Source organism: Dendrobates tinctorius, unplaced genomic scaffold (genome assembly GCF_039654945.1).
Source record: "Dendrobates tinctorius isolate UK_male_01 unplaced genomic scaffold, ASM3965494v1 ptg000016l, whole genome shotgun sequence".
NCBI classification, from domain to species: Eukaryota; Metazoa; Chordata; class Amphibia; order Anura; family Dendrobatidae; genus Dendrobates; species Dendrobates tinctorius.
In genome coordinates, this window is record NW_027361684.1 from 8,143,910 (window position 1) to 8,171,142 (window position 27,233).

Sequence of the window (27,233 nt, forward strand, 5' to 3'; positions counted from 1 at the left end):
TTGTACGAAATCTTCAGTTTCTTGGCAATTTCTCGCATGGAATAGCCTTTATTTCTAAGAATGAGAATAGACTGTCGAGTTTCACATGAAAGTTCTTATTTTCTGGGCATTTTGGGTGTTTAATGGAACCAACAAATGTAATGCTCCAGATTCTCAACTAGCTCAAAGGAAGGTCAGATTTATAGCTTCTCTAAACAGTCAAACTTTTCAGCTGTGCTAACATACTTGCACAAGGGTTTTCAAGGGTATTCTAACCATCCATTAGCCTTGTTAGACAGTTAGCAAACACAAAGTACCATTAGAACACTGGAGTGATGGTTGTTGGAAATGGGCCTCTACACACCTATGAAGATATTTCATTACAAACCAGATGTTTGCAGCTAGAATAGTCATTTACCACATTAACAATGTATAGAGTATTTCTGAATCATTTAATGTTAGCTTCATTGGAAAAAAAACTGCTTTTCTTTAAAAAATAAGGACATTTCTAAGTGACCCTAAACTTTTGAACAGTAGTGTACATTCATTCTAGTATCAATAACATAAGAATGGAAGAGCGCAGAGATCTAAGAACAGAGTCTTCAGAATTCTGCAATACCAGAGTACATTTACCTACGGAAAAGCTGTAGTTTCAAATATATTAAATTTTGGTCTACTGGGATTTACCCTGTCCTGCATTGTGAAATATATTATTCAGAAAATGTTGGTCTTCTGCTGAAACGTGCGATACGTGACCAGCAGACTCAACTCCACAAGATGTATTCCACCAAAAGTATACGCAAGATAAGCTCAGGAAGCTATTTAGGGAAAGTGAGACAGATCAATGCCTGGGAAACTTGTAGAAAACCTAAAATAGCACTCGAAGGATAAAAAAAACTCACCAGAATGGTTTTCAGGCTCGTTCAGTCCTAATAGATGAGCCATCAATCCTCAAGATGAGTGTGAAAGCGGAGCTTAGGTAAACTACACTATAAATACAAAATATACATTAGAGTTTCACTATTACCAGAAGGAGAACAAGGAGCTGGAATGGGGTAAGAAACGTTCAGAGCCAACAGTTTATAGAGTGCTTCTCCAGTTCTATAGCGGACCATCATTAGGATCGGCCATCCATATTAGATCGGTGAAGGTCAGGTTTTCCCGCATCCCTGTTTATCAGCTCCTTGAAGGGGCTGGGACTCTTCCGTGAGCTTTGCATCCCCTTTGTACATTGCTTTGTACTGGACAACAGCATATTCATGTGATGTCCAGAAAGAGAAAAAATTTCACCCTCCATGTAAAACGTTCCTTTATTTCATACTGTAAAAAAGTTGCAGCGAGAGAATGGTGGGACACTTCATGAGATAATGGCCGATTCGCGCTGTCTGCGCTTCAATGGGTCCTGTACCGAAGGTCCTGTGACTTTTTTACAATATGAAATAAAGGAACGTTTTACATGGACGGTGAGTGCCACCTTTTTTCTCTTTCTGGACAAAGTTTAAAACTTTTTTCTGGTGTGCACTTGAACTCTTTATTGACCGGTGTCGTCTTCATACAGGCTGATGAGGTAATTTGCAATGGCAGAAAATAGGGGATTTGGTGCCGGTATTTTGTCTTGTCTTCCGGTACATATTCATGAAATGATTGGCGGGGTGCCAAGCGTAAGTTCACCACTGATGCACCACAGATGGCTTAGCCTACAGATCATTAATTTTGCCAAACAGGATTTTAATGCATATAAAAAATGATATATTGAGTATGACAGGACCAGAAATGAGGGATCACCACCTGGTCAGGTTTGCTGCACCGATCCTCTGAGCCTGTTAAACTTTTGCACAGGCATGACAAATCTAACACAAGTAGTAACAGTCGTTCTGTCCTGCTAGGAACGTGAATAAGGGAAAACAGAGGGGAACCCAACGGCGAAACATCACTTATAGTAATGGTGTTCTCATACGGGACAGTGGAAACATTCGGACTCCTTCAAGCGCCAATGTTTGGGTAAGAACCCGACCTTGGGACCCCCATAACTACACAGGTAATTATTTAAAGTCCACCCATGTATTTGCACTAGAAGACAGGAGTTTACTATAAATCAGGGATATCGTCCAGATGGGACACGGAGATCATTAATCTAGTGATTAGTGATGAGCAGACATGCCACATCCTTGACTTTTTCCTCCGTGTCGGCACAGACCGTTCTAATTTTTGATAAATGATAATAAAAGATGAAATGGAATGGACTTCAGTGTTGTCTCCAATGTGGGAGTTAAATACAAGAACTATTTTCTGCTTTAAAGGCTTATCACTAAGAAAACAGATTACGACCAAACATCAAGAATAAATGGATTTCCATCTAGGAGCAGCTGGTGAGATGGAGATTTACCGTACATGAAGAGACGGGAAGGGTTCTTACCAAAAATAACAAAACCAATAGCCCAAAGAACGTACCATACGGTGCCAGCCGCACGCTGGGAGAGGCACAGGATAAAATATTAACCCCTGCTTTATTAGTAAATCCGTCATCCCTCTGAACATTGCACCTCTCCGGTCTGACCCCAGTTCAAGGGGAAGAGGTAATTATATAGGATATCAGGGGGCCTAGCGAGGGGTTGTATGGACTGACAAGATCTCCTGTGAGGGAAGGAAGAAATTAACTTAGATGCATTCCTGCCTTCTCCCCAAAGATTCACCGCAGCAGAGGAGGAGAACGCAGCACCCCCCAGAGCGGAATAGTAATGAGAAACATGACAATTATGGCACGCTTCATACATTACATCACAGGAATCACAACTGCGAGCGATAGTAGAGCGCGCGGCAATGATACAACACTACAGCCACAGAATGCCGAAAATTACACAGGCATCAGTCTCAGAGTCGGACGCCATGTTCACAAAATATAAATAAGAATTTCATGTACTAAATGCTAGAGAAAAGCTGCAAAGTAAAGTAGACTTCATAGAACCGGACAACTTAGTTATAGCAATTTCTAATAATGTATGTATGCATGTATGTATAAAACACATACATACAGCTTAAAGTGGTCACACTGTTAAATATACAATTTTCCTGTTAAATCAGACAAAATATTTTTAGAGACTGACCATATTTCTCTACATAGCAGTTACATATTTGTTATAGTGCCCGCTGATATCAGAACATTCATCTACATATGCAACAAAAAAAATAATTTGATGGCATGAGTGCATCATGCCAAGATGCTTAAAGGGGTCATCCACTAGTCTGACAACCCCTTCTGAATTCCCATGTCATCCCCCCAATAAAAAAAAAAAACTACACTTTGGCTTAATTCACACGTCAGCATTTTTGAGCAGCGTTACATTAGTATTTTTGAGCAGTATTTTATTAGTACTTTTATGCCAAAACACAGAATAGATGTCAATCTTTGAATTATAGTTTTTCTCTAAGTGTCCCACTTCTGGTTTTGGCATACAAATACTGACCAAATACGGACGTGTGAATGAGGCCTTATACTTGCCTCAGATTCTGGCACCATTCCAGAGATGTTGCCACTGGCTCTCCTGGGGATTGCCTGACATTATGTCTCTTGCTTCTCTCTTGCCTCCATTAGACAAATCAAGACATCTGGAGAAAGTGAGAGAGGTACTCACAAGATCCCCAGGAGAGCCAGTGCTAACACCGATGAAATGGCGCCAAACACCAGAGGTGAGTGTAGGTGTTATTATTTTACTGGGTAGTGGACAACCCCTTTAAAAATTAATACTGCACTTTACGGACAGAACATGGCTGCCCAGTTCACTGATTGGCTGCAGAAGTCACACAATAACTGCTCATAAACAAAAGCATAAGGACCACCGGAGAATTGAGCCTGGAATGCCTTGGAAAAGAGCTGAACACTTATTTTTGGGCTTTGTAAGATTTGCAGTAGTTTTTCTTTTAGAGCCCCATTAAATGTTGATGAGAAGTGACATCTAGTGTGCTGGTTCTTGTTGAATGGCTTAACTAAAAAATCTAGAATCCTACATTGTGGCCTTGCATCTGACCAGAGATACTGTTTGGTGCGTGCAGAAACCTTGGGTACAATGGTCTGTCCATGCATTTCACACTAGTTATTCGAGAGGGGTTTCACTGCTGGTACATAGAGATGTTAGATGGGAAGCCAGGGAGACCCGGAGGGATTCTGAAGGTAGCTTTGTTTTTGTACATGCATTGATAAAAAGCAGGAAATATGTAATCCTATGTGTGTTTATAACCCCCCCCCCCCCCCCCCCGGCTAATACGTTCATTCTTCAAAAAGCAATGAGCTTTGCCCTAAATTATCCAGACGCGGACGTTATCTGTATGGGAGACTTCAATATGGTCATGAATACTTACCTTGACAAATTGAGATTAGAGGGAGGCACGTCTGGGGGAGTCTCTTCGCTGAATGTGACCCAACTGTCACTATTTATGGAGGGTGGTGGGTGGCTAGATTTATGGAGGATGTGTCACCCTGAATCAAGGGAGTATACCTGCCACTCATGCACTAAGCGATCTCTATCGCGCATAGACTACATATTCGGATCCAGCGGCCTGGCGATGTGGGTAGACGGTATAGAACATGGCAGTAGGGGGATTTCAGACCATAGTCCAGTCATTCTTAAACTTAAATATGGACAACCAAATAATAGGATGTTCTGGAAGTTGAATCCTTTTTGGTTAAAGCTGATGGTGACTCCAGATAGAACGATCGATCAGTTGCATTGCTTCATCTCGTCCCACCCAGAACCTCAAGATATCAATTTATTTTGGGATGCCCTTAAGGCATATCTGAGGGGTTGCTTATCCTCCACGATTTCTTATATTAAAAGGGTAACCTCAAGGGAGGATGATGAGATGGAGCAGTGATTGAAAGATTCAGAGGCTACATATATATCTAACCAAACTAGCGGTAACAGGACTGAGTGGTTGGCTGCTCAGAGGTTATATGCTCAGCATAAGGACACTAAGTCCAAGCGTAAACTATTCTTTAACAACTCAAATACAATACTACAGATTCGTAAGCCGGATGATTCATTGGTATCGTCAACCGAAGAAATACTTGGCTGTTTTTATGATTATTACAGATTATATGAATCTAAAAGTGACTGTGACAGCTTGGGGTGTTTAGATTATTTGTCAGATGTGACATTCCCTACATTAGACCCTGAACAGCGGGCCCTTATGGACGCTGAATTTACTGCGGAGGACATAGAAAATGCCATAACGGACATGGCCTCCGGGAAGGCTCCTGGGCCGGACGGATTTCCTATTGAATTGTACAGGAAATATCGGGATATATTAACGCCACTGTTGGTTAAAGTATTTCGGGGAATTTGGGAAGGGAATTCTATGCCTGAATCCTTTTACGAAGCCAATATCATAGTACTTAAGAAGGAGGGGAAGCACCCTTTGGAATGTGGATCCTACCGCCCTATCTCGTTAGTAAATGTGGACTATAACATTTTCACTAAGATTCTAGCTACCAGACTGAATTCGATTATATTGAGCCTTATACATTCTGATCAAACAGGCTTTATGCCTGCTAAGAGCACTTCCATTATCAGACGGGTCCAGTCAATAGCCCAATATAGCTCGCTAAGGGTACCGTTACACCTAGCGACTCACCAGCGATCCCGACCAGCGATATGACGCGGTCAGGATCGCTGGTGCATCGCTAGGTGGTCGCTAGTGAGCTGCCACACAGGCAGATCTCACTAGCGACATCGCTGGGGACGGGGATCGCTACTTACCTGTCAGACGCGGCGATCCTGCGTCCTCCCGCCCGGCTCCACGCGTCGCTTGTCGTCACAGCAGGAAGCGCCGCAGGAAGTGACCGACGAGAAATGATCCAGCAGCTTCTCGCGCGATCAGCGATAACCAGCGGGGGAGCCGGTCGGAGGTATCACATGCAGCGATATCGCTAGCAATATCGCTGCAACGTCACAAAATCGGTGACTTTACAGCGATATTGCTAGCGATATCTCAGTGTGTAACGGGGGCTTAATGCCAGATAACAAGTGGGCACTGGCATCGCTAGACGCTGCCAAAGCTTTTGACTCTCTTGAGTGGCCTTTCCTTTCCACGTGCTTATAAAGATATGGCTTTGGTGATAAATTTATAAAATGGATCAAAGCACTATATATGAAGCCCAAGGCCCGTATCATAGTGAATGGCTCTGTGTCTGAGTCTTTTCCATTACATAGGGGGACTCGTCAAGGGTGTCCCCTCTCCCCGGCCCTATTTGCGGCAATATGCATTAGGTCTTCCCCTGGCATTAGAGGTATAAATATAGTGGGTCGGGTAGATATCATTGGTCTATATGCTGACGATATGGTGATATTCATGGATGAAGCGGAGGAGACTCTACCACAAGTAATTGCCATTATAGATTCAGTAAATACTCAGGTCTATATATAAATTGGGAGAAGTCCGCTCTGTTACCCCTTTCCCATGCCCCAATGCCCCAGCTAGAAGCTCTCTCTTCGCTGTCTATTGTATCTAGTTTTAAATATTTGGGTATACACATATCTCGAATTAATACGCTTGACTCACAACTCAATATTCACCCACTGCTGGAACTAGTTAAAGTGAAATTTACAACTTGGAGCACACTCCCACTGTCTGTGGCCGGATGTATTAACCTGATTAAAATGATATTACTCCCCAAGCTCAGCTACTCCCTTCAGCATAGTGCCGTAGTGGTACCCAAATCCTTCTTTGTAAGTCTCAATTCCCAGATCACATATTTCATCTGGGGGAAAACTAGGCCTAAACTTAAATTGATCACCCTGCAGAGATCAAAAAAGGGAGGTGGGGCGGCGTTACCAGATTTTTTCTTATACTATTTGGCTGGGCAAGCTAAAGCTTTAAATAAATGGATGCCGGGTAGTTGCCTCCCCAATTCGGAAAGCCACCTACTCCATGCTGCACGAACTGCCTGCCCACTAGGCTTCCTTGAGTTGGAGAGGACTAATGTCCCTCGTCTACTACCCTTGCTCCGACTGGCGAGATTAGTATGGAGACAAATTAAAAAAGTGATTGGGTTTAAAGATTTTATAGCTGAAATGCCCCTGTGGAATAATGATTATTTCCCGGAACTACTGAACCACCCATCCACTGATTTTTGGATGCAACATAAAGTCTCCTCGATGGGAGACTTGTATGACCAGTTTTTCCGTTATTTACAGCTGATGTCGGCTCTTCAATCACACATGAGATGTGGGGGTGTGGACCATACTATTTCATCTCTGCCTCTGATAGGAAGCCTTAATTCGCAGGGTCCCATCTCCTCTTTATACACGTACATGCTGTCGGTGGGAACGGAATCTGCTATAAGCTCTATTAGAAGGAAATGGGAAAGACTCATCCCTGATACTCAGGGAGAGGAGTGGGAGGAGATCCTGGAGCCTCCAAATGGAATATCACCATCTATTAATAATAGAATGATACAGTTGTATATAATTAATCAATCATACTTAACTCAGACACGTCTTTTCAGGATGGGTCGACTTCAAATAGACTGTCTGCGATGTCATTCACCAGATGCGGATTTTGTTCACATGATCTGACAATGTCCCATTATTTTACATTATTGGAAAGAGGTGACCCTGATTTTGTCATCCTTGATGCAGGCCCCAGTCCCTCTTGAACCACTGGTCTGCTTGTTTGGGGTATGGGATGAGGAGAATTGGGGTCATCATGATGGGATTTTTCTGCGTGAAACACTATTTATGGCACGGAAGGTGTTGGCACTACAGTGGATGGGGGGTTTGTGTCCCTCCCTTAGAATGTTGATTGACCTGGTGAACTCGATTGTTCCATACGAACGTATGCTTTATCAAACTAGGGGATGCCCGGGCAAGTTTGAGAAGATCTGGGAGAGGTGGAATTCCTCTCACCTTACTTTGCAAAATTGAGACATCATATGTGAGATAATATGATATAAGATATTAGGCTGCGCAGTAGTAGGCACCAGTTGATGTAGTTGTAGTTTAGGAATTTTCTTTATTATCTGAATGACAATATTGATAACAGCTTGTGAAACTCAACTGATATACATGCTTCACAATGTATAACCGGCTGTTATTGCTGTATACTTGAAAGGCTGTGTGTGTAATTAATTATCATAAGCCAAAATGTATGTTCTGCATTCTTTTTGTAAAATAAACAAATTTAAAAAAAAAAAAATAAAAAAAATAAATCTAGAATCCTGTTGATAACAGTTTGTTAGAATATCCAGGCTAGGAAGGACACAATTTGGATGTCGTGAGAGAGAAGCTAAAGACCAGAATGGGGCGCCATAACAAGAATTTTGCAGCATTCTCATAACCATACTGACAGGTCGAGTTTAATGTTCACCAAAGAAATCAAAATTAATAGGAGATAAACAATGACTAATATGCAAATTCTATTAGTCTTAAGATATACACATGAAGGCTGAGCCAAAAACAACAAGAGGTACATTGGGCCACAGAATTACTTGTTAGAATCTACCACTCCACCAGATTCCCTGACATAGGGAGCAGACGTTGGTAACAATATGGTATAATTTCAGCATAGTTTGTACCTGGATCTGTCCCTTGCCCATGATCTTGTCCACAATCTCGTTGTTGTCTTTGTTGAGCTTGCTTTTGTCATAGCATTTCTCATAGCACAAGATTCGCAGGTACTGAGACCCCTCCAACTCAATTTCAAATTCCTGCCGGAAAAAAAGAGCATAACGCTGGTATCAAGGTGCAGAACTTGGGCTAAGAATGTATAGATTCAATAGTAGCACACTCCAAGTTGTGGTTAAAAAGTTTTTTGACCAAAATCAGTTGTCAATTTAAAGCACTCCTCATCCCAAAAAAGTTTTCATCCTGCTAATATATTTTAGTCATCATATTATAAAGCACTGTGTTCTTACAATTGCTCATTTTGTCTTTCTACCCAGCTAATTCTTCTCTTTTCTGTGTTCTGTGTAGAAACAGGAAGTCTCTTGTCCCTGCAGAAATCATTCCCCTCTTCACCTCCTGACCCAGCTGCTCCCTCCTCCCTGCTGCCAGGGACTTTTGCAGTGATGTCTCATACAGGGAAAATTTACCTCCTGTTTCTACACAGAGCTTAGAAGGATTCAGTTAGTCAGTTTTTAATCACGTGCTGTCATAGACCTAATTGAAAACAGAAGAATTAACTGGGTAGAAGGGAACATGAGCAATTGTAAGTACACAGTGCTGTAGAATAGGATTACATTAAGGAGGATACAAGTGTTTATGGGAGGAGGAGCAATTCTTTCATAAAATTGAATCAACTTACTTTTTTGTTAAATAAGGAAATTTGGTCACTATTACAACAAGAAAAGCAAAATATATATATATCCATATTTGTACAATCATGATCCTAAAATGTGTTTATTAGGCAAAAAGAGAAATGGGAACTAAGATTTTCTCTGTTGTCAAACTTCTAAACTTGTTCATTTTTAAGATTCTAAGCAGACTATTTTAATAAATACTAGAAATCTGCGGTTAGCTGATATAACCAGCAGCTAGCTGATGTAACTAATTTCTCATTAGAGAAATCCCACTGGACTCAATGGGGGTTGTTAATGGAAAGATTTCATCACATTAGTCTTAGATCAAAAAAGAAAACTAGGAAACAGAATAATGTAGAAAAAAAGCAGGTATGAAGAATGGCTGTCCAATTAAAGTATATGTAACTGGACCTGTGCATGGGATAATCCCTTTAACGAGACCATTTAAATTTCTTTTTTGTCATGTCAGCTAGTACATAGGCTGTATGGATATGATAAGATCGTTGTCGAGAGAAGCACAAAAGTCTGGGCAATGCTCCTCACTGCTCACCTCGTTCCACTCAGGTTCTGTAGTGTCTCGGAAAACTCTAGTTTTAGCTTTGCTGACAAAATAGCCAAACGAGTCTACTTCTAGTGTGCAGTATAGGTCTGAGGAGACAAGAAAGGAGGGCAAAATTCAGACGCAAGAAATAATCCACCTTTCAACTCTAAAGCCTACAAAACTATGCCATAGTGATATCTCTATATGTAATCGTGTTCTACTGGCTTCAGCCGTTTTGCAGCTGATTTTCGTCATATGTCGGATTTAGAAAAATGTTGGCGTTTCGGTGTTCCTCAAGAAATAACAAATCAGGAGAATATTTTCTTTAAACTCTGTTCCTGTTATCCATACTTGAAATTTATGAATTACCCTAATTGCCAGCTTGGTGTTACCATTCCTCATGAAAAAGGGGTGTATTCCTACACACTGAGGGCTGATTGGACTAGCTCGAAAATTGTAGGGACACACCCCCAGCTGGTAACAGTTAATTTATGTCAGAATTTGTAGGAGGAATAACAGAGGATCAAATAGAATGCAAGTCCGCAAGGGCAGGGTCCTCTCCCCTCTGTGCCAGGCTGTCATTGTAAATTTGTTTACTGCTAACGATATCTATAACTTTGTATGTAACCCCCATCCTCATGTACAGCACCATGGAATTAATGGTGCTATATAAATAAATAATAATAATAAAACCAAAGTTCTAAGAAAGAATGATCCAGAATTGTTACATCCTGTTATAACCACGACAAACAGGAGACCGATCCCCTAATCAGCCATTCTGACATATCCATCCAAGTAAAAACGTATACCTTTCCTAAAATAACATTGAGGAGGCACAGTTTCTTGGAGCTCTGCATTGTACTATTCCTCCTGGACATTTGTTTATAAATTGACAACTAGGTGTTACCACTTCCCTTGACAATAGCAGGGATTCTTACAATAAATGTCAGTATCTAATCAGCGCTGACAGCATCAATAGAGATACAACCAAATGACAAGGAAAGTGGTAATATCCAAGAAAAAGAAGAACAGCAGCATAATGCTGCCTTCAAAGCATTTTTTTAATGGTGAATGCAAGTATTTACTAAGTGACAGGTCTTTATCAGGCAAGAGAAGACTTTAATAATCAAGATTATGAAAACTCCACATTGTACGTAGTGAAGTTGTGAGATGAAACGCGCCTCTGAGTGATATTGGATTACAACTTTGCATTTCTAGTTTTTTTTTTTTTTTTTCTTTAGAAATATTGTATAAGGTGTCGCCAAACCCGATGGGCAATGTTAGTCAATGATCATAATTATCCCCCAATTAGATTGGTAAAGATAAAATCGCACTGAATACGACATGTGTTTTCAGGGAAATGTCAGGTCAGATTGCCTTTGAATATTGAGATCAAGTTGCAAGGTGAAGCCTAGTATTAGACATCAAAGCTTCCCTGCCATAAATACCCCGGCAATTCAGGGCAACCAAACTGAAGAGAATCGGGCCCCTTTAACTGAACTCTTGCATGACATTCATCTCTGGAGGACCTGATAAATATTAAGCGTGACCCTGTCACACTTGCAGGATCCTGTAAGCCTGTACATGAAAGGAGCCCGAGCTTAACATGTCAGCTCCACTTAGCTGCTTTAGATCAAAAGCTATTTTCCAACATGGGAGTTCAGGGCAATGGCTCATCTATCAGGACGTATCCAGCCATATATCCCAAACACATTGTAGGGAAAACTTGCCATATTTAGCGGTGTTACATTTAGACGGGCCAAGGTGCATCTATGAAGATCACCTCTTGCTTCATCGATTTTAGCTATGAAATGACATATTAACCCCTCTAAGGATACATTTACACAGGCCAATCAAGAGGGGCGGGGGGACTGCTTATTTGCTATATTAAAGCTGATCGGTTGTCGTTTAAGGGCAACAAAACAGTGATGGGCACAGAACGACTGCTAATATTTTAGTACTGTCCCCATATAATATCATGTTTTGACAGAACATGTGCTATTTACACAGGAAGATGCGCTGCACATGAGCTTTATGCTCATTTGTTGAGTGATTGCCAGTCTGGTTAAACAGACCAATAACCGGGAACTGAGGCCTCTGAGGGTAGGTACACAAGGTCAGTAAGCAGTGCGGGTTGGACGCTGCGCACTTGCACAGCATCCAGATGTTACAGCATAGTGGTTGGGATTTCAAGAAATTTCATCCCACTTTGCGTCCAGAGACGCCCGCAGATCATTCGCGGAGACAGTGAATCTGTATGGTTCAAAGAACACATGTGAATTCACCTGCGTTCAATAGACGGCAGCACTTTGGATGCAGCGGACATGTCCTGCGTCCAAAGCGCTGCCAATTACTAAACATCTGCACATACCCTTATGAATGCTCAGTTGCTGATTACTGGCTCGTCTCAATGTGCAAAAAACAATATTTATGTACAGCTTAAAGGCTCCATAGATAATAGGGCAGACTCGTGTATAAAGCTTGATGCAGTAACATGTAGAAAACGAGGAACGTGGCACTCTACACCGGTATTATGCCACTTTCCTTGTTTGCTACCTGCTACAGTGATGAACTGAGCACCGTATGATCTGGCGATTGGATCCGCATGTTATTGGTTTTCCTTAAGTTTGGGTGTGGGAGTAGCGCCAACATTTTTCCTTGCTACTCCTTTTATAAAGTTTGATGCTTATGATAAAATGAAGAATTGCTTTAGGCTGTGGGCCCACGTAGCGTTTTAAAACGCTTACTAAAAACCGGACTCCTTCCCAGAAATCACGCGTTTTTTTCAGCGCGATTTCACCGCGATTATGATCGCGATTTTGACGCGATTTTCGCGTGCGATATTCAAGCACTTTCCAAGCGATTTGAAGCATCGCTTGGAAAGTGTTTGACAGGTTGGTCACACTCGTCAAACATAGTGTTTGACAAGTGTGAGCAGCTTTTTACTATTGAGGCCGCCTATGCGGCATCAATAGTAAAAGATAGGATGTTAAAAATGCTAAAAAAAAATAAAAATAAAAAAAATCGGGGTATATTTACCTTCCGGCGTCCCGCGCTGCATTCCCAGGCCTCAGCGTTCTCAGTAATGCCTTGCGAGACCTGCGATGACGTAGTCTCGCGTTGCTATAGCGATCTCGTGAGACCGCTAGAGTCACACGAGACTACGTCATCACAGGACCTTGCCGCAAGGCATTACTGGGAACGCTTAGGCCGGGAATGCAGCGCAGGACGTCGGAAGGTAAATATACCCCGATTTTTTATTTTTTATTCTTTTTTTTACAGGGGTATGGTACCCAGGGCCTGGAGGACAGTCTCCTCTCCTCCACACCGTGGGTACCAACCGCACATGAAACGCTTAACTTCCCGCATAGTGGGCATAGCCACATGCGGGAAGTAAGCGATTCTCATGCATTCCTATGGGTGTGGAATCGCGGCAATTCTTTGCGATTCCGCACAAAAGAATGAGCATGCTGCGATTTTTTCCGCGATGCGATTCCGCCGCGGAAAAAAGCGCAGCATTAGCACAGCATGTGCGGAATGCCATAGGAATGCATGGGGGGGCGTTCTGTACACGATTTGTAAGCGTTTTCGCGCCGAAAATCGCGGCAAAAACGCTTAAAAATCGCTACGTGGGCACATAGCCTTAGTCTTGCGGCTCGCTTCCTCTAGGACAGACATGACGACAGTTTGCTCGTTTATTTTCTAAACTTCTAACAAAAATCAATATATAAAGTTGCGTATGCGTGGCCATTTCTTCAGCACAAGTTTGGGGGACCCCCATCATTAAAATAGGTGCGAACCCCAGCTGTGGGATCCACATCTGCTGTTGTAGAGAAGGATCAGTGGCTGTGGGTCCAGAGGTGACAGATGAGGCCAATCCTGGCCCTGAAGGCTCGCCCACATACGTGAAATATGTAACTACGAGGGGCGATCCAAAAGTAATGATAATCAATAATAAACACAATGAATATAGTAAAAAAAAAAAAATCTATTTTTCTACTTAGTCTCCTAACAAGTCTATACATTTAGTCCATCTCTTTTCTAAACTTAGAATTCCCTTCGAAAAAAATTCTTGATCTTGACCCTCAAAAAACTCCCCAACAGCGGTTATCACATCGCTATTGTCGTCAAATTTCTTGCCCCGGAGGTGTTCCTTGAGCCGAGGAAAGAGAAAGAAGTCACTGGGGGCTAGATCTGGCGAATAGGGGGGGTGTTCCACCAGTTCAAAGCCCGCTTCTTGAATGGTAGCCATAGCAACTGCAGCTTTGTGAGCCGGTCGTTATCTTGGTGAAACAGCACTCCAGCCCCCAGTTTGCCGCGCCTTTTCTCCTTGATAGCCTCCCGCAATCTTCTTATTTGTTCTGCATAGTAGGAGCCCATAATAGTGGCTCCCTTCTCCAAATAGTCCACCATAATAATTCCTTCAGCGTCCCAAAAAACAGACACCATAACCTTCCCTGCTGAGCTTGACACTTTGAATTTCATCGGCGTTGGTTCGTCGGCTCGTTTCCATGTCATCGATTGTTGTTTAGTTTCGGGATCAAAGTGGTGGATCCAGGTCTCATCCATGGTCAAAAAACGTGACAAAAAATTCTCCTTGTCTGCTTGGAACTTTTCGAGATTTGCTATTGAAATGTCAACTCATTTCTTCTTTTGCTCGTCGGTTAACATTTTTGGCACCCAACGCGTGGAGACCTTTCTCATATGCAATTCTTTTGCAAGAATTCTTTGAATACTGCCATATGAGATCCCTGTGACCTCAGCTACATGCCTGATAGTCACTCTTCGATCTGCCAACACAACTTCAACTTTTTTCACGTTTTCTTCATTGAGGGACGTGGATGGGTGTCCTTCGCGATGTTCATCTTCCGTCGATGTTCTTCCCAGCTTAAATTCCTTGGCCCAGCGTGCAACTGTGGAATATGGAGGAGAAGAGTCCCCCAATGTTTCCACCAAGTCGCTGTGTACGTCTTTGGTAGACAGTTTTTTCAAGCAGAGGTATTTTATGCCAGCTCTGAGCTCGTTTTTTTTCCATTTTGATGTTCACGCCTTGGCAGTTCATATTCAAATGAATGTAGCTCCCGGGAATCGTGGCCTATTTCAGTGAGTTTTTTTTCATGGACTAGTGGGTAACTAAAAGAGAAGAAAACATTTTATTTTTATTTCTGTGTGCAATAGAAATAACCGATTATCATTACTTTTGGATCGCCCCTCGTAGATGTGGTCAGGACAGTAGAACAGTAGATACCGCTTGTGCCTTGCGAACAGCTCGCTTTCTTTTTGCCTCAAAGATTCTGCCTCGGCAAGCTGAAGGGTTCGGGGCAAGCTTCTCCCATTCATTGATGTTGACTCCAAGTTTTTGAGAGATGCTTTAAGGCAGTCTTTATAACGTTTCTTCTGCCCCACAACTGCTCGCTTTCCCTAACAGTTCTCCATACAGTAGTTATTTAGGCAATTGGCTGTCTGGCATCCTGACCACAGGTCCAGTCCACACGGCTAGGGCTTTCAGCATGTGAGTGTAAACGCTGCAGAGCCCAGATTGTTCCAGGATTGCTGTGTTGGGGACATCGTCTTGCCACCTGATGTGGGGACCGATCAGGTGAAAGCGATAGAGCTGTTTGGCATGCCGGCTGTAGACTGTCCAGGTCTCTCTGGCATAGAGAAGTGTGGTAACGACCACAGGGAGGTAAACTTTCAGCTTAGTAGGAAGGCTGAATCGGCTTTATTCCCAGATGTTCTTATGCAGTCTCCCAAAGGCGATGCTGGGTTTCACAGTTCTGTTGTTGTCCTTTGAGTCTATGGTCACTGCACATGAGTGTGTGTTGCCCGGTAGGTGAAGTTGTCAACTGCTTTGAGGTTGTGCTCCTTCACAGTAATGTGTGGCTGCTGGTATGGTTTTCCTGGTTCAGGTTGGTACATAACTTCAGTCGATTTAACATTGCTAACGAGACCAAGTTGTCAAAATCTTGTGAAAAACGGTCCATTTCATACTACATCTGTTGCTCTGTGCTGACGTGGAGTGCGCAGTCATCAGCAAACAACAAGTCACAGCTAACAGTCTCATGCATGCACCTTTGTAACAGCCTTCAGGTGTCTGGGATAGAATAGTTGCAGTCAGTCCTGTACCTGACATGGATTCCGTCTTCGCTGTTGCTAAAGGCATCTCTCAGTATGGCATAAAATAGCATATTGTACAGGGTCGGGGCAAGTACACAGTCTTGTTTTATACAGTTTGTAACCAAGAAGGCCTCTGTTTTGTCTCCATCATTCAGCGCCTTCATCGTCATATCATGGCGCTTCTGGACGATTGTGATGAACTTGCTTGGGCAGCCAAATTTTGACATGATTCTCCCACAGGCTCTCTCTGCCGACTGTGACGAAAGCCTTGGTCAAGTCCACAAAGGTTATGAAAAGGTCGCTGCTTTGCTCTTGGCACTTTTCCTGGAGTTAACACGCTGCAAAGACCATATCTGCCTCCACACGTTCAAACCGAAGCTGCACTGACTGCTCCTCAACCGCCACCTCAACCTGGGAGGAGTAGACGACCTTGCTCAAGGTGGCCGTGAATGGGTAGTAGAGCTTGCTCAAAGTGGTTGAGGAGGCGGTTGAGCAAGAGGAGAGCCAAAGACTTCCCAGCAGTGGACAGAAGGGAGATGCTTCAATGTTTGTTGTAAGATTGGTGTTTGCCTTTTTTCTTGTAGATGTGGATTATGCCTCCTGTTTTGTATAACTCGACAGGTATGGAATCGTTTCCTGGCACTTTGTCACAGGAGAGTTGTTTTACTGCCTTCATGACTATGTTCACTGGGAAGAACATTGAGGTCCTTGCTGATTTGTATCTGGGGCAAGTGAGCAATGGCCTTGTCATTGATAATGGCACAACAATTAAGGATACTGTTGAAGTGCTCAACCCACCGTTCCAGAATCTGTCTCTTTCCTGTCAGAAGATTAGGGCCCCGTCACACATAGCGACTCAACAGCGATCCAGACAATGATATCAACTTGTCAGGATCGCTGGTGAGTCGCTACATGATCGCTGGTGAGCTGTCAAACAGACAGCTTCAACAGCGATCAGCACCAGCGACGCAGAGTGCGCGGCGTCGCTGTGTACTTTAGTTACCACCTCGCTGATGCAGGGAGCTGGTAACTAAGGTACACAGAGGGTTCCTAAGGGGCGTGTGTCACATAGAAACCCGATGTGTACCTTGATCGGACCCAAAGAGTGGTCGTAAATGGCTGCACATCCAGTTGGAAGAATGTCTCAAGTGGGGTACCACAGGGCTCTGTCCTGGGCCCTGTATTGTTCAACATCTTTATCAACGATTTAGATGAAGGAATTGAGGGTAAACTGATTAAATTTGCTGATGACACAAAGCTAGGAGGGATAGCTAATACTAGAGAAGAGAGAGAGAGGATTCAAAAAGATTTAAATAAACTGGAGAAGTGGGCAGCAACTAACAGAATGGTTTTTAACAGGGAGAAATGCAAAGTACTACATCTGGGCAATAAAAATGAAAAAAGCATATACAGAATGGGAGGAATAGGGCTAAGTGACAGCACATGTGAAAAAGACTTGGGTATACTAATAGATCACAGACTGAATATGAGTCAACAGTGTGATGCAGCAGCAAAAAAGGCAAATGCAATTCTAGGATGTATTAACAGAAGCATACAGTCTAGATCACGTGAAGTGATTATTTCCCTCTACTCCTCTTTGGTCAGACCTCATCTGGAATATTGTGTCCAGTTTTGGGCACCACATTTTAAAAAAGACATCAACAAACTGGAGCAAGTTCAGAAAAGAGCGACCAGAATGGTGACCGGTCTGCAAACCCTGTCTTATGAGGAAAGGTTGCAGGATTTGGGAATGTTTAGTTTGCAAAAGAGAAGACTGAGAGGAGACTTAATAGCTGTCTACAAATATCTAAAGGGCTGTCACATTGTAGAAGGATCATCTTTATTCTCATTTGCACAAGGAAAGACTAGAAGCAATGGGATGAAACTGAATGGGAGGAGACAGATTAGATATTAGAAAAAACTTTTTGACAGTTAGAGTGATCAATGAGTGGAACAGGCTGCCACGAGAAGTGGTGAGTTCTCCTTCAATGGAAGTCTTCAAACAGAGGCTGGACAGACATCTGACTGGGATGATTTAGCGAATCCTGCTTTGAGCAGGGGGTTGGACCAGATGGCCCAGGAGGTCCCTTCCAACTCTATGATTCTATGATTACCAGCTCCCTGCATCAGCGCGCTGGTAACTAAGGTACACATCGGGTTTCTAAGCACCACCTGGTGCTTAGAAACCCTGTGTTTTTTACCTTAGTTACCAGCACGCTGATCGCTGGTCTCCCGCCTGTCACACGCAGCGATGCATGCTGGTCAGCGGGAGTCCAGCGATCAAAAAATGTCCTGGCTATTCCAGGACGATCAGCGATAACCGGCAGGGGGCCAGTCGCTGGTCAGTGTCACACACAGCGATCTCGCTGGTGAGATCGCTGTTGCGTCACAAAACTTGTGACTCAGCAGCGATCTCGCTAGCAAGATTACTATGTGTGACGGGGGGCTTTAGTTTCATCTGAGTTTGCGATGAAGAGTTGAATGATTGGGGCCCATATACAGCCTTTTGCACATCATACAAGCGCTTGAGGTCATGGCTGTCTGCATAGCCTTGGATTTCCTGGTGTCCTGCATCGTGCGTAGCTTTTTTTGTACCTTTCTTTTTGTGCTGGTAAAGGCATCCGTCTGGGCTAGCAACATGGCGTCGGTTTGATGTGCTTTGTACTGCTGATGTTTCTGTTCTAGGAGTGCCTTTATTTTTTTTGTCATTTTCATAGAACCAATATTGGATACTTCGGGCTGTTGGTCTGAGATGCTTCATGGCAGTATTGTAAATAGCATCTTAAAGAGTCATCCACTGTTCTTCAACACCAGTCTTGTCTGACTGCGGTATGTTTGAAAGTCTGCCATCAAGGTAATTGGCAAATTCCTTTGCAATGCTTCTGCTTTGCAGGTAGGAGACATTCAGCCTCTTTGTAGTCTTCTGGGGGCCATCAGAAGGTTAGTATATCCCTATTTTGTATTTTAATTCTATTTTTTACAGGAATATGGTACCCAGCGCATGGAGGAAAGTCTCCTCTCCTCCAGACCCTGGGTACCATCCACACACGAAGCGCTCACTTTACGCATGGTAGGCATAGCCACATGTGTAAAGTGAGCGTTTCAATGCAATCCTATGGCGGCGGAATCGCCGCGATTCCACAAAATTAATTGACATGCTGCGGATTTTTCCGCTATGCGATTCCGCAGCGGAAAAATCCGCAGCATTGGCTGTTCTGAGTTCATTTTCCCCTTCACCGTTGATGTCTGATGAACTCCCTCTGCTGGTGAAGAGAGGTAGTGAAATTGATTGGGTTGGGAAGAACCTGTCATCTTAACAGGTGGAGCCTGATTGGACACCCGGAATCACTGAGTGGATAGAAGGGAGCCGACGCCCTACAGGGGTGCTGGTGATCCTTTCTGCTCTGAGCTCTTGCAAACCAGTTCAGTACCTGTCTTCTGAAAGCTAAGTATTTGCTCTCTTATTTTTCCATGAGATATTGTCTGTTTACTTAGTGTTTGTGTTCTGCCTGCCCTTGTTGGTACAGGCTGAGCTCCATTTTTGTCTCTCGTCAAGTTGATCTTTTGCTCAGTCTTCAGAATATACCTGAGTGCTGATATAGTGTTTTTGAAGTCTAGTGACTTCAGGGCCTTTTTTCTATCAGACGTGTTGGACATTATTTTGGCAGTATTTTTGCGGATTGCAGCCAGCATCTTTTCTGTCCTTTCCTATTTAGTTAGTTGGGCCCCATCGTTTGCTCAGCCTGTCTGTCTGTGTTTGTGTTTTCATCTGCTTTTCACCGACAATACATGTTGGGGGCTGTCTATTGCTTTGGGGTCTGCTCTGGGGCAGTTTAGATTTCCCCTTTCTTTCTTTAGGCTTATTTAGTTCTCCGGCTGTGAACGAGGGGTCTAGGGCACCGTAGGAACCCCCCACGGCTACTGTTAGTTGTGTGAATAGGATCAGGGGTCTGCAATCCGATAGCTACCAACCTCTCCGGTTTTTTGGACTCAGCTTGTATTTTTGTTTTTTCCTCCTTCGGTGACTCATTCATAACAATTGGCACAGCAAATGCGGAATCCCAGAGGATTGCATGGGATGCGTTTTACCTAGCGTTTCCACTGTGGCAAAAACGCGACAAACGCTTAAACGCAATGTGGGTACACAGCCTTAAAGTCACTTGGATTGGTCATGGTGAGAGCATAGGCACTAATCAGCGTGGCACGCTTCTTGTTTGTAAGTGGGAGCTGAAGTGTCATCAAGCAATCGTTGATGCCCTCTGGAGGCTGGATAAGTTTAAGAACAAGGTGAGGTTTGATAGGTCATCCCACTCCTGCTTCTTGTTGTTCAGTGCTGCCACTCCAGAAAAGCGTGTATCCACCACAACGCTCTTTCAGTTGGCCCTTAAGTGCTAAGTACGTTGCGGTGAGAGCTGCTATGTCCATGTTGTAGAGAGCTAGCTCCTTAACAAACAGTGCTGTTCTTCTCTCTGGTCTGTCCGCCTTGATATTGTGTAGCAGAGTGCTTACATTCCATGTGCCAAGGTTGAGTACCATCATTTTCTTTTTTGTGTATTGACCGCTATGAGGGATACCCTCTAGCTGAGGTAGGCTGGTTAGGGCAAGGTGAAGCACGCTATATATGAGGTACCGTTTCTAGCTCCTTCCTCAACAGAGGTGAGCAGAGTGATTCTAAAGAGAGCTGCTCAGACACCCATGGGGCTACCGAACGCCACTGCTGCTTTGGTCCAGTGGGGAGCGACCCAATGCCCTGGGCCACCTTGGTGCAGGCTCGTGACTACAGATTCCAGAGATTCCACACCTGTCGCTTTGCCACTCCCCCATCGCTACAGGACTTTTAAGTGCGGAAATAGAAGTCATCACTTCTCACTTGACTTGAATTAAAGTGAAGAAGAGTTGCGCATGTCATCAGCCTCACTCGCTTGTCCATGCCTATCAGGTCCCAGTGGCCAGAGCTAGTTTAGACAACTGGAGACAGGTCAGGATGCAATGGATGGACAGCAGTGTCCTTTATGTGCCTCGCTGCGCACCCACAGTGCTCCATAACACTTTGATGGGAGTCGATTTTCTGTCTGTTGAAGCTTAGATGGTTTCATCCGCCGAATCCAACCTTCTCATGCACGGGTAGGCAAACCCTTAAACCTACTGTGTGCCTTAAAACAAACGGCTACCCTCACCAGGTTTGGCCCGCCTGCCCTGGTGGTGTTCCAGGATGTACCCACTGCCGCATGCTAGCAGTTACTTGGAGGTACAGGTGAGACTTCAGTACCAGGTTAGGACCAAAGATGGGCATGCAGTCCTAAAAGGACACGGCAAGCCCTCCACCAGAGGTGCTACTTCTATCTGGACACCCCATGACATTCTGTGTATGATGGAGAATAAAATGCATTTTTATTATTTTTATCAGACTCTGCATCAGTTTGGTTCTTCTAATACAAGTTATATCAGTTAAAGCCATAGCAAAAAATACCCCCGATAAACTCTTCCGTAAATAAAGCGGTCAATGGGTTAAGTAAGTTCCTAAAAATAAACAACGCAAAAAAGTGAATGTAGCTAAAAGCAATAACACAATTCATTGTGCAAAGCAATACCTCCCTATGCATCATGTTCACAGAAAGCAGTAATACAAAGCAGCTAATGACTTTGGAGGCCGCCTCCACAGCACATTAGGAAGTACGTAACCCAACTTTCTGTTCCCAGGGAAGCAGGACGACTGCGGAGCACGAGGAGAAATCCGCACAATACTCCTCAGCAGGAGACCAGCGCTCTTCCATCGGTAGCACACAGCTGCAAGTGCTTGGATCTGCTGCTATGCGGCTGACGGTTGTGGTCTATGTAGGCCATGCTATTAATGGTGATACAGTATCAGGGCTGCTCACTGGTGAACAACAGGGGAAACTCCTGAGACAGATACAAAGGATCTACTTTTTATTAACTTTTACATTGTTAAGGCTAAGTCAATATAGCATTTCCACGCTTAGCCAAAAATATGTCAGGAAAAGCTCCCGGGAAATACTTGAACATTCCCATGGGTCACTGTTCACCAGAACATCTGGTCAGTACTGTGCGTCCGCAGACCACTTATTAGATAGTATAGGAAGGAGCAGCAGACTTTAATCTCCTATATAGGGGGTCACAGCAAAAAAAAAAACTACCATCCACCTGTATAATGCGCTTTAAACATGTTTTTGGAGTGGGTCCCTATGGTGGGCAGATGCCACAGCGCCCATCATGACTGTGGTCACTGTTGGGCATATAAAGGCTCAGAGTGGCCAAAAGGAAAATGGGTGAATCCCGCAGAGTCAATGTTATTGGTGGGCCTGTCTGACACTGGGCTTCATGAGTGTATAATACTTGATAGTGGTCACAAACACTATGTGAACTCAGCCTTATAAAAAAAAAAAGCGTTGCTAGCATTTTTTAATTATTTTAGTGTTCTTTTAAGATGGTAAACATTAGGGCTCATTCAGACATCAGGGAATTGAATTTACTCCTATGTAAAAAAAACAAAAAAAAACAACAACAATAAAACAGATTTCTTTAGTGTTTTGGACCTGAGCATCATCAGTGTTTGGTAAATGTGTCAATTTTTACCGTCAGAATGTTATAGTTTTTATCGATCGTAGATCGTATGTGATCGTAGACTTGCATCAACGACTCGAATCAAAATTGGATGCGTCTCTGTGACTTGGTGAGGACCACGTGATCGGCAAAACTGCAGACGCATACAGATATCCCCATAGACTATAATAAAAACGAGCTCCGTCAGTGAAAAACACCGATGCAAGAAAATCCGATGTCTGAATGAGCCCATGGGCCTTATTGATATTTGTGCTGGATCTTCTCTAAAAACCGCCAGAGCTAATCGGGCAGCATGCTGAGCTGTGTCCTCAGGTGAAGTGACGGAAATCCAACACTCAGGTGTCAGAGTCCGGAACAGAAACCAGGTACTAATAGTGCAGATGGAAGAGATATTACTTCTCGAGGCACCATCCCATTAATATTACATATTTCATGCCAATTAGAAAAACAGAATAAACTTTGATTTACTACAAAACCTCCTCCACATGAGATCAGCGTCTACACCGAACCAATACAAACAGATGAGCTCACGTCTCTGGACGGCAGGACTTACTGGCAGAGTGGTCGAAGCCTTTGGCAGAGTGAACAATCACATGCAGGAAACCGTACAGCCCAGAAGACTCATCATCTAGGAGAAACATGGAGGTGTCAATGCTCAATATACATTCAGCGAAAAAAAACAGCACAATCAAGTCTTCTCTTGCAGTAGCTTCTTTACTATCCGGACATTTCATGCTGGACACAGGCTGCCGGGGGAAACCTGCGGTCACTGGACTTTATGCTGCGGACTGTAAATATCATTTCCTATCTTGTGCACATTTTAAAGCTCCACAGTTGTTTTATTTTTTATTTTATTTAAGGGGGTTTTCCCATGAAAAAAAAATTTGATTTTAATCACTAGATCTCAGAATAATAATAATGTCCACAAATGGATGTGATTAAATAAAGTGTGCCTGTGCTGAGATAATCTTATAAATGTGCTCCTGCTGTGTACTGTGTAATGGCTGTGTCTGACTGTACCGACATGGTCTGATCATACCACAGCTCCTGGGCAGGGGAGTAGGCGAGTGTTTTTTTTTTTTTAATATTTTACTTAAAAAAATAAATAAATGAAAAGAATAATCTATGATTCCATGGTGTTCTGTCTGTATATTCTTTTACGCCTCCCCTGCCCAGGAGCTGTGGTATTATCAGGTGATGTTCCTGTACAGTCAGACACAGCCATTACACAGTACACAGCAGGGGCACATTTATAAGATTATCTCAGCCCAGGAACATTTTTTTTTTAAAACACATCCAATTGTGGAAATTATTATTACCCCAAGATCTAATAGTTAAAATGAACTTTTGTTAGTATGGAAAACCCCTTTTAGCATTGGAGTGGTGCTACTAGACCAAGAACCCTGCTTCTAGCATTATACTTAGCAGCAGCTGCTTTCAGCGGGTTCTGGCGCCGCTCCGATCGGTCTCCATCAGTTTGTGACCTGCCGAATCGCTCCAGAGTTTGTTGGGTGATGCAGAAGTTACAACTCAATGTAAGTCTATGAGAGTCAGAAAAAGGCCCTCAGACTCACACTGAGAGCTTGTGATCATTACCTCTGACTTCCGGTCAGTCAGAAGTTGCGGTCACGAGATGGTGATGCAGGACAGGAGTGGTGATGAGAAGAGCTGAAGACAGCAACTGGTAAGTGTAAGACTAGGTGAAGGGAACTTCGATTAATAGCATCACTCCAGAACTGAAATAAAAGAAAGGTGCAAAACTACAAACGCAATCATTCCCTGATGTGCTAAGCAAGTCCACTGTTGTAGCATATTGTTAGCACTGGTTCCAAATTGCAAGAAAACATACAATATGTAACAGAAAATATGCTATTAAAACAGACATTTCAATAATTGATGCCTCTAATTAACATTACCACTTAATGGTGTTTTCCCACAAAGTACATTTTAATCAATAGATCTTTGAATAATAATAATTTCCACAATTGGATGTTTTCATAAAATGTTCCTGTGCTGAGATAATCTTATAGATGTGCCCCTGCTGTGTACTGTGTAATGTCTGTGTCTGACCGTACAGGGACATGGTCTGATCATACCACAGCTCCGGGGCAGGATGGGGGTGGTGGGGGGTATATACAGGCCTTACAGCATGGGATCACAAATGAAAATAAAAAAATAATTCCCTGCCTGTTTTATCACAGGAGTGAGTGTTTCCACTACGTCTCCAGCACTCTGAGTGTTACTGCCGGGTCTCATAAAGTAAGTCAGTAATGTAGGAGTTCAGCGGCAGCCATTTAATTTATACCCATCTAGTAATTTCTCTACCAGTTCGGTGCCATAGCATGAATGCTTCCACTGCTTTTTGTGAACTGTCTTGCCAATCAGTGTCCTCTAATCTCATCACTATAGGACAGTTTGCAAAAAGTAGATGGATCCCCCAGTGGGGCAAGGCAGTTACCAGATGAATAGAAGTTATTTTTTAGCCTGTGGCCATTTTTAAATATCTTAGACAAATCCTAAAAAAGCTCTGTCTGCACATAATAAATATGACCGAGTCCACTAGAAGACAGATCAAACCGAATTCAATAGATAACACTGATCGACTTGTAAAGGTGGAATGAATACTATGAATACTGCATGTCCTCTGCTGCTCCTTTTACTTTCAATAGGACCTAAGGGGTAACGTCTTTCTGAAGAGTGACATGACTGACAAGCCAGTGTATGGAGACTTATAGGCCATGCAAAGCTCCTGTGGGAAATTAAATATGCAAATTGGTTCAACATTGACTTCAAAGATCGCTCTTTCCAATAGGTGGCACCATAGTTCAAGTCTAGGAGTGATGGAGTGAGTCCCATACACAATGCATGAAAACGCATACACGACCATCACTTCATTAACAAAGGGAACGCGGACCCCCTAATTGAATTTTAGACAATTCCTTTAAGAATGATTTCACATAGATATTTTATATTGGGGCACATGCTACATTTTTTTTATTTATTTTTTTAACTGAATCCAAAAGTGGATTCAAACAGAATGGGAAATATTTTACTTTTTGCTGGATTTTAGATCCGATAAAAAAAAAAAAAATAAAAAATAAAAAAGGAAAAATAAACTGTACAAAGAAATTCAGTGGCTAAAACCACTACAAAATCCTCAATAAAGTCTGAATGTTTTACATTTTCAGTCTGTTGCCGCTCGACTTAAAGGGGACTGTCTCAAAACGACAACCTCTTTACAAACAGAATTGAATATAGGTAATGCCTTAATTGCTTTCCTGCTATGTGCAAAAAGTCTTAATATTTCAGTCATTACACTCAGATATTCAGGTAATGACTTTCTTGCTCCCTAGATTTATACTGTATGACTAAGTACCCTAGAAAAAAAAAAAAAAAAGGAAAAAGTCAAAATACAACTTGCAGTGCCACACAGTGGTCAGAAGGTTGCACTACCGGCCGGCCGCAGTCGCTTACCATCTTTATTGCTGATTATAGGCATGTTGTGAACTGTTCTCAGCTTGAAGCAGGATCCGGTGAGCACCTGGAGCTCCAAAGAACTGAGTGCAAAGGCTTGTAGATCTAAAATGAAAGGAAATGAACAATTCAGGGTATGTCCACATGTACAAGTTTTGAGTTGCAATAATTCTGCGGCACATCTGTGATAAAACAATCATGTGCTCCATTCAGATTTGATGCATATTTGTCGCACATTGCAAAGTGTGAAATCTGCACGACAAACGAATATTAAAAAAAAAAAAAAAAAAGCATTGCAGGTTAATTTCAGAAACAGATTTGAAAAAAACTATATAAAAAAAGCTACTAAATTGCCGTTATGAAAAATCTGCAATACATCTGGTTCACCTTGGTCTAGAAAGCGCACTCTGCATTTGAAGGGGTATTCCCACCTTGTATATAATGGGATATTGGTGGGACGTTCAGCTGTCTTGGAACTAAGCCTGACCGTTCCACTGGCACATAAAGCTCCCATTGTTGGGACCAATGTCTATATGTTCATGACACACCCTGTGGAGAGACCATAAAAATATAACATGGGCATAGCCCTTTAAGACGTAGTTGGGCTTTGCAGTTAACGTTCATGCTATTACAGTAGCGTGACTGCAAAATCTGGACCCATCCTGGTACATACGTCCTCCATCCAGGACGCATTCTGGTATATATGTCCTCCATCCTGGGCCCATGCTGGTATATATCTTCTCCATCCTAGGCCCATCCTGGTATATATGCCTCCATCCTGGGCCCATCCTGGTATATATGCCTCCATCCTGGGCCCATCCTGGTATATATGCCTCCATCCTGGGCCCATCCTGGTATATATGCCTCCATCCTGGGCCCATCCTGGTATATATGCCTCCATCCTGGGCCCATCCTGGTATATATGCCTCCATCCTGGTATATATGTTCTCAATCCTGGGATATATGTCCTCCATCCTGGGCCCATCCTAGTGTTATGTCCTCCATCCTGGGCTCATCCTCGTATATACTGTATGTCATCCATCCTGGGCCCATCCTGGTATATATATCCTCCATCCTGGGCTCATCCTCGTATATACTGTATGTCATCCATCATGGGCCCATCCTGGTATATATGTTCTCAATCCTGGACCCATCCTGGGATATATGTCCTCATTCCTGGACCCATTCTGATGCATATGTCCTCCATCCTGGGCCCATACCGGTATATATGTCCTCCATCCTGGGCCC

General features: G+C 43.1%; 1 protein-coding gene across 6 annotated transcripts in view; it reads right to left on the reverse strand.

Annotated features, from left to right (window-relative positions):
- The window catches only part of ABR (ABR activator of RhoGEF and GTPase), a 392,053-nt gene that overhangs the window by 64,884 nt on the left and 299,936 nt on the right, over window positions 1-27,233 (reverse strand). For all 6 annotated transcript variants that reach the window (XM_073565382.1, XM_073565385.1, XM_073565384.1 and 3 more), the window contains 4 exons: window positions 25,986-26,090; window positions 23,065-23,139; window positions 9,822-9,919; window positions 8,549-8,680 (listed from right to left, as the gene is read on the reverse strand). In XM_073565382.1, the coding sequence (XP_073421483.1) occupies window positions 8,549-8,680; window positions 9,822-9,919; window positions 23,065-23,139; window positions 25,986-26,090 (410 nt within the window). The remainder of the gene's footprint in view (window positions 1-8,548; window positions 8,681-9,821; window positions 9,920-23,064; window positions 23,140-25,985; window positions 26,091-27,233) is intronic.